Here is an 11,730-nt window from a genome sequence, read left to right as displayed (position 1 = left end):
GATATTCGCTTTGTGATTGCGAAAATATGGGATGTCAGAGAGATCTGAGAGATGCCGTAACAAAATTTGAGGATATTAAATATGTGAATTACGAAATTATAACAGATTAAACGATCAGGTTTTAGATCGGAGATGCTTAGATTTGGACGATAGCCCACAATTTGGTTAACACTGATAGGTAGGTACTAGATATTAGTTGAAGTTAATGCACGTGCCTTTTTCGCAGCCTTCTTCATCTCGACTTCAAACGCATGAGATAAAACTTTCGCACAATTGCAGCAAACCCATCTACTTGTGCATCTGCGTACACTCCCGAGGCTAAATAAGTGGCTAAAGAGGATAAATAAGAAATACCTACCCACTAGCTGCTTTATTGAATTGGTAAGTTGTTTTTCAATTAAGTAATATCATCTAAGTTTATTTTTAAAACAAGGATAACTATGCATGTCTTGGACGCTACACGATGCTACATGTATTAATTTTGTAAAACAAATTACTGGCCTTAATTGTCTCTTTATTATTTTATTATTATTTATCTCTTTAAGATCCATTTGAATCTAAAGGAAATTGATAAATTAGGTATAAAATGCAAAGACTGCAGAGTACCAAAACAAATTCACTGGGGGAACAAATCGCTGCCAATTTAAAATCAGCCCCCTTGAAATAGAGATTTGGAGCGCATGCGAAGCATGTGTATTAAGATACCTTTTGTATAAAGAAACAAAGAAACATTTATTCGGCTATTACAAGTAAATATACAAATAATAATAATACTAAACTAAATAAAAAAAACCAAATGATTACTAAATACGTAATAATAGCCGAAAAGGCTAGCCAGCTCAGCTTAATGCAGGGCAGAGCCACAGCGCTGATTTTCAGCTGGAGCCTGAGAAGAGGTTATTTGCCTATTTCATAAAAACTAAACAGAATACAAGTATTTGATCTGTAACCTAAACATTTAAAACAACAATACCCAATTTAGAATAAAATTATGACTGTATGCAGCGTGCTCTTAAACAATATAAAGTAACAAAATTAATAATAATAAGAATGATGTCTGAGTCATAATAATACTAAAATAAATTAACAACTAGCTTTAGTAATTGATGCCGTTTATCTAACCTATTAGCGTAAACTTTGTAATTCTCTTGCGAAAGTCAGATAAAGAAGCTACATTGCGAATAGGAGAAGGAAAATCATTCCAGATTTTCGCCGCGGAGGCATACTTAAAGCTCTCTTGAAATGCTGTAGTTCTGTGGCATTGGACAATTAGCCGACCAAGATGCAATTGCGAAGACCATATTTAATTTTTATATAGGTAAAACGGTTTTTTTTTTTTATTATAACAAAAAGTAGAGTGTCAAAATGTATATACCGACATGAAGACATATTTAATAGTTTATTTTTATTTAAAAGTAAATAAGTGCCTATTTCAAAATCAAAACGTGTTTCGTATCTTAAATATTTGGACGAAAATTGGGTCGTCAGTTAGAGGTTTCACTTCCTCTCCACTTGCCAGTTATAGATTTACAAATTTAAGGTATTTTATTTAGAAATACCTTAAATTTGCGTGACAATGAAATCACAGTGATTGTTGCAAATAATACAAACTTAGCGGAAGTCCTAGATTTTTTCCGTTTTACAAGAAACTAGAAGCATCATAATGGCAAACTCTTCCACTGCAATTGCAGCCACTGAAGGTAACATTCACTGCACGAATGCAATCCCGCACAAACAAAGGAACATCGGGCTACGATAACGCTATGACGATGTAATGTTCCAGTTTACAAATGCACTCCACATTGCCTTGTTGTCTTGTGTTCCACATTGCTGTGTAAAACCAGATATTACAGTAGTAAAACGTTGTATCTATGGTGCTTCAAATTGTAAAATCGGCTTTCAACTAGGGTCATTCTTTTAAAGATTATATTATTAACGACATGGCTTTTGGTACATAAATGCGAGTACCTATTAATCACTTAATTATTACAGCATTAGGTATAAAAGTAACTTATATTTATCGAGTTCTTAGTTTGAGATTGTTACTCATAGGAAATTACACTGTTTTTTCAGATCTAAATCGCGTATACTTGTTTTCTCAAACAAACCAACGTTTAGGGCCTTATACAGGTCCTACTGTCACGAAACAGACACACATGAGTCAGTCGTGACCATGTCATATATTTTTTCTAAAATTATGATTACCAAAAGAGAAAACAGTTTTTTGATTTAGTTTAATTTTGACGGCGTTGATCCTGAAAGCTTCTAAAATGTTATTCATGATAAAGGTGCTACATTTTGCGGAATAAAATTATCAGTTTATACGATAAAATGATATTAATATCACGTGAAACATAAACAAAAGTACTTGGTTAATTGCATCAGACACAGTGTTTATGCAGCGCAGTCTTCGGGCTGTTGTATCGGATTGCAATATCGCCTGGCTACTGTTATTTATTTCTTTTCTTTCCAAAGATCGTGCTGATTGCCAAGTCTTGTTGTTAAAGTTGGGTATATAAATCTTTCTTAGAAAAGTCTTCAGTTAATGTGCTTAGTACGTACAGTTAGCCACTTTGAAATGTCATGGACGAAGAAATTAACAGAAATTAGTAGAAGTAGACTCTTTGTGAAAGAGTTTGTCCAGGGAAGTATTGTCACCTTACCTATTTCTGCCGCCAAACAGTAATGTGAGCATTATTGCGTTCCGGTTTGAAAGCATGGGACTTGTCAACTCATATCTCAGGGTGACGGGCGCAGTGGCAGTGCCCCTAAGATTTTTGTGATTTGAAGCTCTGAGTAGAATTGTAGTTACTGAATATTACGCCTATCCATAACAGTTGGATAGGCGTAATATTCAGTCATCGCTTACCACCAGGCGCACGACTCGTGCTTCCCGCCATTTGGTATTATAAAAAAAACTTTTACGCTCTAGAAACAAATGTTATTAGTTATTGCAATTTGATACTTATATATGTTTTAGAGTTGGAGACTCCAGTGGTCGGGACGTATTACAACCGAGTCCGTGATAAATGTGTATTTTATATGGGGTATCGCATAAGTCTTTACTCCTGGTGCAGTTCTGAAGTGTATTGACAGGTTAGGTCCAAGCCTTCGTGTTAAATACAGTATTTAGTACAATATAGTAGGAATTGCTTATACAAGAAGGAGGAGGAGAAGTGACTAATAAGAGACGCATTCTTACAATTGTTTCTTGCGAAAAGCTGTACATAATTTGTCCCCTTGTGGATGCACAGTTTGTTTAATGGCTTAAACTGATACGGTAGCTGGATAGGTGTGTATAATTCGTTGCTTCGAGGTACATACCTACTGTGTAAGTATTTAATTTGTTTAGGCCCTTAGAAAACCGTATCTAACTTGTCTCTCCTTAGGGGACGTATTGTATACGGGAAGCCATTTACACTGCCCGGACAGCATGTTCTTAAGTAAGAAGTAAACAGGTCATCAGGACAAAATCTCTGTTGCTGCATTCTCCTTACTAGTTGCAATTAATTACCTCGAACACTCACTAAATGCTTAAACTGTAACTTCAGTGCTTTCTCTCGATATACTAACACACAAACCTGCTCTACCCAATGCAGGCAAACGCTATTTTACTTAAAACATTTTCTCCTCTCTAGCTACCTATTCTCCTCTCTAGATACCTGTCCGGCTCAACTCACACTGGCGCAGAGTCGAAGCGTCGCGACGCGTCATGTTTTTCGCCTATAGCATAATATTCATCTATATTTTCCATTTATTAAGGTACAAATTTGTGTATTGTAAATATGGAATTGAGCGGCGGCGCCCTGAGGCGTCAGACGCCGACCAAATTGTGATCCCGGCGCACTAACGCGGCAAAAAACGGCGCCGTCGCGTGTCGCCTGGCGGTGGAGTTGAAAAACAGGACGCAACGCGACGCTTCGACTCTGCGCCAGTGTGAGTTGAGCCTTAGTTATGACAATATCAGCTGGGTTGAATGGGTCTGTGTCATCCAGTACTATTGAGGTTACAACTGGCATTGATTTGTGCCACTAAAACAAAACAAATGCTGTGGCAAATGTTAAATATTACATTTGCAGCTCCATTTTACTTTTACAGCAACATTCACGTGATTGGAATTCAAAGCGAACCTCTTCATGAGCTTAGATTATCTTAATATTATTAGCGGAATCTGTAACACTGGTCACAGGTTGGTCAAACGTCGTTTTGTACTAAGGGCGGTGGTTTTAGTTTCCAGCTGCAATTTAAATGCTAATGCAGCATTCTACAGCTCTCCGCGTTAACCAGTTTACTACATGCATTTATACAATAGACAAACTTTGTACCTACGTTATTTTTACTGAACACCATTTGTGACTTGAGAATGCGAACTGAGTCTCTTATTATTACACTATATTATCGCTGTGAGCGCTAAAAATGTTAGATACTTACGTAGCAAAATAAAACTCTATGATCCGATTTTATTAGTGGCTTCACTTATTGAAATGCACTAATGAAAAGGTTTTTGGATTGTAACATCGTATGTGTGGATCTTTGAATGTAGTAATTAGAATTTTATTTCATTAAGATAGGTAATCTGTTTGGAAAAATAACTAAATAGTAAAAGTTGTTTTAGCGATTGAATTTAATATACTTTATTTTGGTATACACACGCAAATGTACCGGACATTTAGCAGAACATTAGAATGATCAATGTTTTTTTTAAATCTGGTCGATTATTACCTATTCATTTGTTTTAATTTCCTACTAGTACAGGTTTGTCGAAAGGTTTGATTTGAAGTAGATTTTGCGTTCTTATAAATTTCCTAAATTTTAATTTAAAAAAATTATAAAAGTTTAATTTAATAAATGTTGAACTGTTAACAATATATAAGTTTTAAATTTTTATTGAATTGATAATCAATTATTTTTTGTGAAATTACTCCACTAGTTTGTATATTTATTAATACAAAGATCGAACACTCGGAAAAAAATTATAAGTTTTTAGTTGTTTCTGTTTTGTCACAAAATCTAAAAAAACGTGTTTTTATTAAATTCGATTTTTGTCAATAAAAGTTGAATGAATCTGTATTAAGTGCATGTTAAAAGAAGTTACTTTATGTCAAGTCTTATTTATTTAAATATAGACGTTTTATTTTATAATCTTACTTTATCTGTTATGCAAAAGTGCGTGTATAAATGAACCCGTGGATTCGACTCATAGTATGCGACAGGGTACGTTTAAAGTAGTTACTGAATAATAAAATGTTCTTGGAAATTTCTTACATATTGTTTATTTTAGTTTCTACTGGATTTATATAAATATCGGTATGTTTACTCTGAGGGTTAATTAACGGATACCTTTGAAGTTGGCTAAAACGAGTTTCGGATACGAATCTGACGAAATAAATTGAGTTGTCAGAATCTGCGTGCATTGCGCTGTCAGGTGCATTAACATTCAATTATTTATATTATGTTAATTCATGTTTTATATTGAAAGAGTGAATCACTTCGATTGTAATTTTAAATTATTTCTTTCGTATAATTTCAGAACGAAGGTTGTTCAACTGATTTGTGTGCAATGATTTCAATTATTTTAATTGTCTGGTGGTAAGAGTTATAGGTCACGAAGAGAATATGACTGTCCCTGAGGAATAATATGTTGCTTAAAGCACTTATGCAAGTAGGTGGTAATAGGACCTCCTTCATCGTCATCTCATCTTTTTATCATCCTCTTTCCTTTCTTTCTCTTTTGGCCTCTGATTTTCGAAATTTTGAATCGTTCTCGAATTTTTTTTCCTTCACTAGTTTTATGTTTGTTCTATCAATCGGCACTACCATGAAAATTCTTGAAACGAGAGGACGTGCCCATAAATCACAAATCACCTTAATTTTGTTAAACTTCTCTTTGATTACTATTAAAACTATTAACATTACATAGTTATATAGGAAGACCCTTTTTAGGTGAGCATTGCGTAGGTATAATTGTACATTACACTGTACACTGTCTTGGAGACCGCAGGTAAATGAGGTTAGTCGATGCATGCATTTTTCTTACCATTCTCTCAAGCGGCTTCAATTCTTCTTGCCGTTCAATACCAAGGTTATGCTTGCTCAGTCTTTACTACTTCCTCTTCTCGACTATGCCGATGTTTGTTATTTGGATGCTACTGAGGAGCTGGTAACAAACTGGAGCGCCTATAAAATCTGGCAATTCGTTTCATATTCGGTTTACGTCAATATGACCGGTCTCTGAATTTCGGACTAAGTTGAAATGGCTACCAATCCGACTTCGCCGAGATATGCACGTTCTTCGTCTCCTTTACAAAATTCTACTTTACCCCAAGCTTCCTCATTATCTGTGTTCCCGTTTTTCTCCCTTATCTCCCAGTTCCCGCCCAAAACGTACCTGTGACACTAGATCAGTAACAAATCCCCAATCCAACTCGAAATTCTTCCACAACTCTTTCTCGGTAAGTGCAACTCGTATGTGGAATAAACTGCCTGCTGGCATTCGTGACAGTCCATCGGTGGCATCTTTCACGCACTCACGCATCTTTCGAACGCGTTAGATAGCTAATAGGTAACATATATTATAAATAGTATAAAATAAAAAATAGTAAATAGTAATTTGTTTAGATTATAATATATATTCTGCTTATGTATGTATATAAAGTTCATGTAAGTGTGTATGTCTGTCATATGTAACACATTTAAATTTAAATTTTATTGTACAATAATTAGTCCCGCAGACTTCATTTTTCACCTAGGCTAGGGTTGGCTGGAAGAGATCTCTTCTAGAGATAAGCTCACCTTTGTATATGTCCTTTATAACATGTGTTTCATGTATCTTTTCTTTGTGCGATAAAGAGTTATTATACATTTTCTTTATATCGTTTTATTTGTTACGTACAACCTTATCTTTATCTATTTTAATATTTCTTACTCTTTACTCTTGTGGATCGAATTTTTTGCATTCTCATTTCGTAAAGGTTAGGCTACATAGGTGTAACGTGCAGTACATAAGAATATACTAACCATAACTGAAGAAGAGTTGGTGAAACTGTGTGGCGAACGAGGTAAAGAGACAGCCCAACGCAGCCACTAGTCCGCCAACGACAGCGGTCACCCGCGTCGATTTGCGCACGCACAGTGCAACCGTCACCGGTGACAGCGCTAACGCCACACCCGCTGACAATGCGCCTAGGCATCCTAGAATAAAAACAATTTTTATTTTAGTTTGATGGAAATAAGGAAGTTAGAAAATTCTTCTTAAAGGAGATATAATACGGAATAATAGGACGTATACATCTAGTTAGGTGGATATTTAAGTCAGAAAGATACCTTTTTTATGATATCAAATGACGGAATCAACAAGCGTACGCCTAGTGGTAAGCGACAAGCCTGTCCATAACAGTTGCAGTGTCGCTAAGAGTTTTAAATCCCAAAGATCTGAGTGACACTGCACTGAGCTCGTCACCCTGAGACTTACCAAAGTCCCATGTACCTGTAATTTCACCAGCACCCTTACTCTTTAAAACCTTACTGCTTACATCTTATTGCTTGGCGGCAGAAATAAGATAAGATGGCAGTATTTCTCTGGTCATTGTGAAAGAGTTCTATTTTCGTTAAAAATTAAAAAAAAACTCATTAAAAACACATATCTACAAATTGCACTGTTAATACAATAGTGTACTAACTGAAAATGTGTATTTTTTCAGAATCGATGAAAAAATAATTATTTTTTTTCTGTGTTATTAAATTTAAATTTATATAATAATATTATAAATTTATATACATTATATTTAAACCTACACGGTTAAAGTTTATTACAGACATCTAAAGAATTATCTACTCGCCAAATATATAATGATATTTGTGTACAGACTTGCAAAAAGATTTGTCTTATTTTAAGTTAAGTAGATATATTTTAATTGTTTCTTACAATATTTTAATGACGCTGTTGTTGACGTGTAGAGAATCAAATTTTACATTCGGCATTAGTATAATCTCGAATTACACATATTTTGAGTTAAGACACTATTGTAATAGCAGTGCGAAATGATCTTAATCATATTTTACTTAAGAATAAACGAATATAACCAGTAAGTACATAATAGAACAGCTGAAGAAACAATTACTAACATTAACTAAAGATAGCTTTATTCACTGGTCGCGATATCAAAAATAATCAATCTATATTGCGAATGTCGAACGCCAAAAAGCGCATCTGTACCACAAAAATACAAAGACACGATCTTATGAATCTTGGACGTGCCACTATATCGCGTTCACGACTCTCCATTCCTTACAAGGTGGCTGGAATGCCACACGCAGATCTCTACGGGCGGCGTGGACAATAATAAAACATCACAAGTTGTTTTTATAGTTGTCTGCTAAAATGTGGTCGTCAAACTGTCATATACCTACACATACGGATGTGTGTGTAGTTTATTGTAAATCTTCAAGCCAAGAGATGTCAGAATAATTCATTTCCAAGGTGGGAATTGTTGGAATTCCCTTCCAAAATTGATTCTTTGGTCAGTTCAGTGGTCTGTCAGAGCGGATCGTACCGTGCGTCCAAAGAAAATGTAAATGTCATTGGTTTTCGGTTGGCATACCCGTCGCATCACTGGTCGAAACTTATCGAAATGTATTCAAGCGCGATCTTCATTCACTTGGAACAAGACATTGTCGTATAAAATATGAAATTCTGACATGTTGGAGATATGGGGTTACCTACATGACATTACCAACTTGAAATTACTTTTAGTTCTTATTTACAACAAAATATTTCTAAAGTAATGTATTGTACAGTGGGCAGGTGCTAAACGTGCATAACTTTCTTATTATAATTTCAAAACCTTGTGCAAAAAAAAAGGAAATGAAATGACCATTCCGATACTTTAAAAGAATAAGAAAGGGCGCAAAAACTACAAAGTTTATAAAACGAGTGAAAGATAATGATTTATAATATAATATAATAAATAAAAAAGCGTTTTGATATATTTTATAATTTTCATATACATACTCGTATTATTTATGTTCACGTAAAAAAAACTAGGTTTATCGACTAACAAAACTTGAGAGATCGATAAAGCCTGATATTTGAACCCAACTACTACTATCAATAAGTAATTATCTATAAAATTGTCTGTTACGCCCTTTCTTCTCCGAGATATCGATATGTGAATGCTAGTTAATTATTTCCTATTGCGACAAAAGGTTGCAGACGTATTCTGCGAAGGTATGTGGACTATCTAAGTAAGAAAATCAGGTCATTTGAAACTTGAAATAAATAATGCAGACAGATATCTCTGAAAACTTCATACCAAAGTAAAAATCACATGTGCATCCAATCTGTCGGTGAGTAAAGAATAAAAGGACAAAAGACAATCGCTCTGACAGACTTATGTGACATAGTCTGACAAACAGTGCTATTGAAAAAGTTTAGGACGAACGGTCCGTTTTTCGTTCGTCGACATTTTAGGAAGCTCCAACGGATTTATCTTTCCACTTTCTTTAGTTACTAAATGTATACATTTTGGTATATTACATGTGATTGAAAACATTTTGATAAAACAAAACACTGTATGAACTCCAGTTAGGTATACATATAACAAAAAATATGTAAATACATACCTACTTAAATACGGATAAATATGTATATATGTATAATAAGTTGATTCACGATTTTGTATCCAAAAAATAAGACTATTATTTCTAGATATTTCGTTATTATATAATTAAAACCACGTACATAACATAGGTAATTTTTTGTCTTAATATAAATTTAGTTTCGGTTCCAGAAATCAGTGTCGTAGCACTTTTAGTATGACTACAACAAGCTGACTTGATGTCAAATTTCGTAATAGAACTTCGTATACCATGATTTATTTGTTATGTAATTATTTATTTATATTATTTACTTCACTTTAGCTATAATGAGGTATACCATGCTTTCCATTGGTTTTAAATCTTATGTTTTAGTCGTAATGTGCCTACTGTTTATTATTAACATATTGTTGTTTTACCAGTATATTATATATTGTTGGTAGGTCAATGATTATACTTATAAAATGTCCTTTTACTGTGTTGCAATTTTTACGGAATAAATTGTTTTCTATTTTAATCAATGTAATTTTTATATTTACGAAAATAACCACAGCTTTATTTGATAGAAAAATCCGAGTGCTTTATCTGTATTCTGTCATTACACCGAAAACGTGTACGTACTTAACTAAAAGGGAAAATGGAAGGAAAATTAACTTGGCTGAGTGAATTACTTATGGTTCAGTCTCACGTAAATTACTTAACAACTCAAAGTTGAATGAGTTTCATGAGCATACATATTCTTTGCGACAGTGACAAACCTTAAAATTTGAAAAAGAAAGTGAAATTGCTAGTTGTCTTTTTCTCGAATACCCATTTGCTTGAGCTTAAAAACATAGACATTAGCAGCCATCTTATAGACACTTATTGTAAAATCAAAACATTTATTGAACATTAGCTTACGTATTTTAATTACTTTTTTTTATAATATCAAGTAAAAGGGCGAACAAGTCGTGCGCCTGATGGTAAGCTACACGCCTGTCTATAACAGTTGCAGTGTCACTCAGAGCTTTGAATCGCTAAGATCTGAGGGGCAGTGCCACTGCGCCCGTCGCCCTGAAACATAAGTTGACAAGTTTCATGTACCTGTATTTTCACCAGCAAGCAGCAGTGAGTTAATGAAATTTTGGACCGACACTCGGCTATCCCTATATAAAAAAAATGGCATCGATTTTTATAATCACTTAATAATCGAACTATGAAACATTGTTAATTTATCCATATATAGCAAGTACATACATACATTCTGCGGCGGCAAGGTGGGCGGACGACATCCCAGGAATTGCGGTGTGAACCTGGATGATATTAGCACGGGACTGTGGGGAGTGGCACAGAAACTTGGAGGCCTACACTCAGCGCTGGGTGACGTCAGGCTTTATATGATGTCATAAATTCTGTGTAATTGGTAACAGAGGAGACAATATTTTGAATAGTATTTGTTCCAAGGTCGTTTTGTTGGTAGGTTGATAATGATGGTCGTGAATATTTCTTTGCTGATGGATCGCATCAAAACTAATTTGATTATGCATATAATAGCTAATAATAGAATTATTTATTTCGGACCATGATCCATAATAATAATTTTATAAATATAAAATTTTTTACTTTGTCGAAGAAGAACAAATTTAATACTTTAAAACATTGTTCAAAAACGTCACTGCAGTTTTTATGGCTCAACTCACACTGGCGCAGAGGCGAAGCGTCGCGACGGGTTATGTTTTTTGCCTATGGTATATTCATCTCTGTTTTCCCATTATTAAGGTACAAATTTGTGTTATGCAAATATGGAAAGTCGACGCGCGTCAACGCTTGGACGCATTCGAGCGGCTTCGCGCGCTGACGTCACTTGTGCGCAGTGCGGCGTCAGACGCCGTGCACACTGTGATCCGGGCGCACTAATGCGAGCGTTCGACGCGTGTCGCCAAGCGTTGTGGTTGGAAAACAGGACGCGACGCGACGCTTCGACGTGAGTTGAGCCTAAGACATAAAACTAGGATATGACGACATCTTCGTAATATCAATTCTGATTACGAATGTTAAATACAATTTTTTTATACATTACCCGCAGTTGATAAAAAGATTGACCCATGTAAAAAAATTAAGTATACATCATACTTTTTCAAGGATTCCTCAATCCCA

At 34.7% G+C, this 11,730-nt stretch overlaps 1 protein-coding gene across 1 annotated transcript in view; it reads right to left on the bottom strand.

Annotated features, from left to right (window-relative positions):
• The window catches only part of LOC113229591 (monocarboxylate transporter 2-like), a 170,653-nt gene that overhangs the window by 8,814 nt on the left and 150,109 nt on the right, over window positions 1-11,730 (bottom strand). Inside the window, exon 3 of the mRNA XM_026463244.1 lies at window positions 7,018-7,191. Within this exon, the coding sequence (XP_026319029.1) occupies window positions 7,018-7,191 (174 nt within the window). The remainder of the gene's footprint in view (window positions 1-7,017; window positions 7,192-11,730) is intronic.

The sequence above is a fragment of the Hyposmocoma kahamanoa genome, unplaced genomic scaffold (genome assembly GCF_003589595.1).
Source record: "Hyposmocoma kahamanoa isolate Upper Pololo Valley unplaced genomic scaffold, ASM358959v1 62, whole genome shotgun sequence".
Classification (NCBI taxonomy): Eukaryota; Metazoa; Arthropoda; class Insecta; order Lepidoptera; family Cosmopterigidae; genus Hyposmocoma; species Hyposmocoma kahamanoa.
Note: the sequence above shows the minus strand (reverse complement) of the source record. Positions and strands in the feature narration are given on the sequence as shown.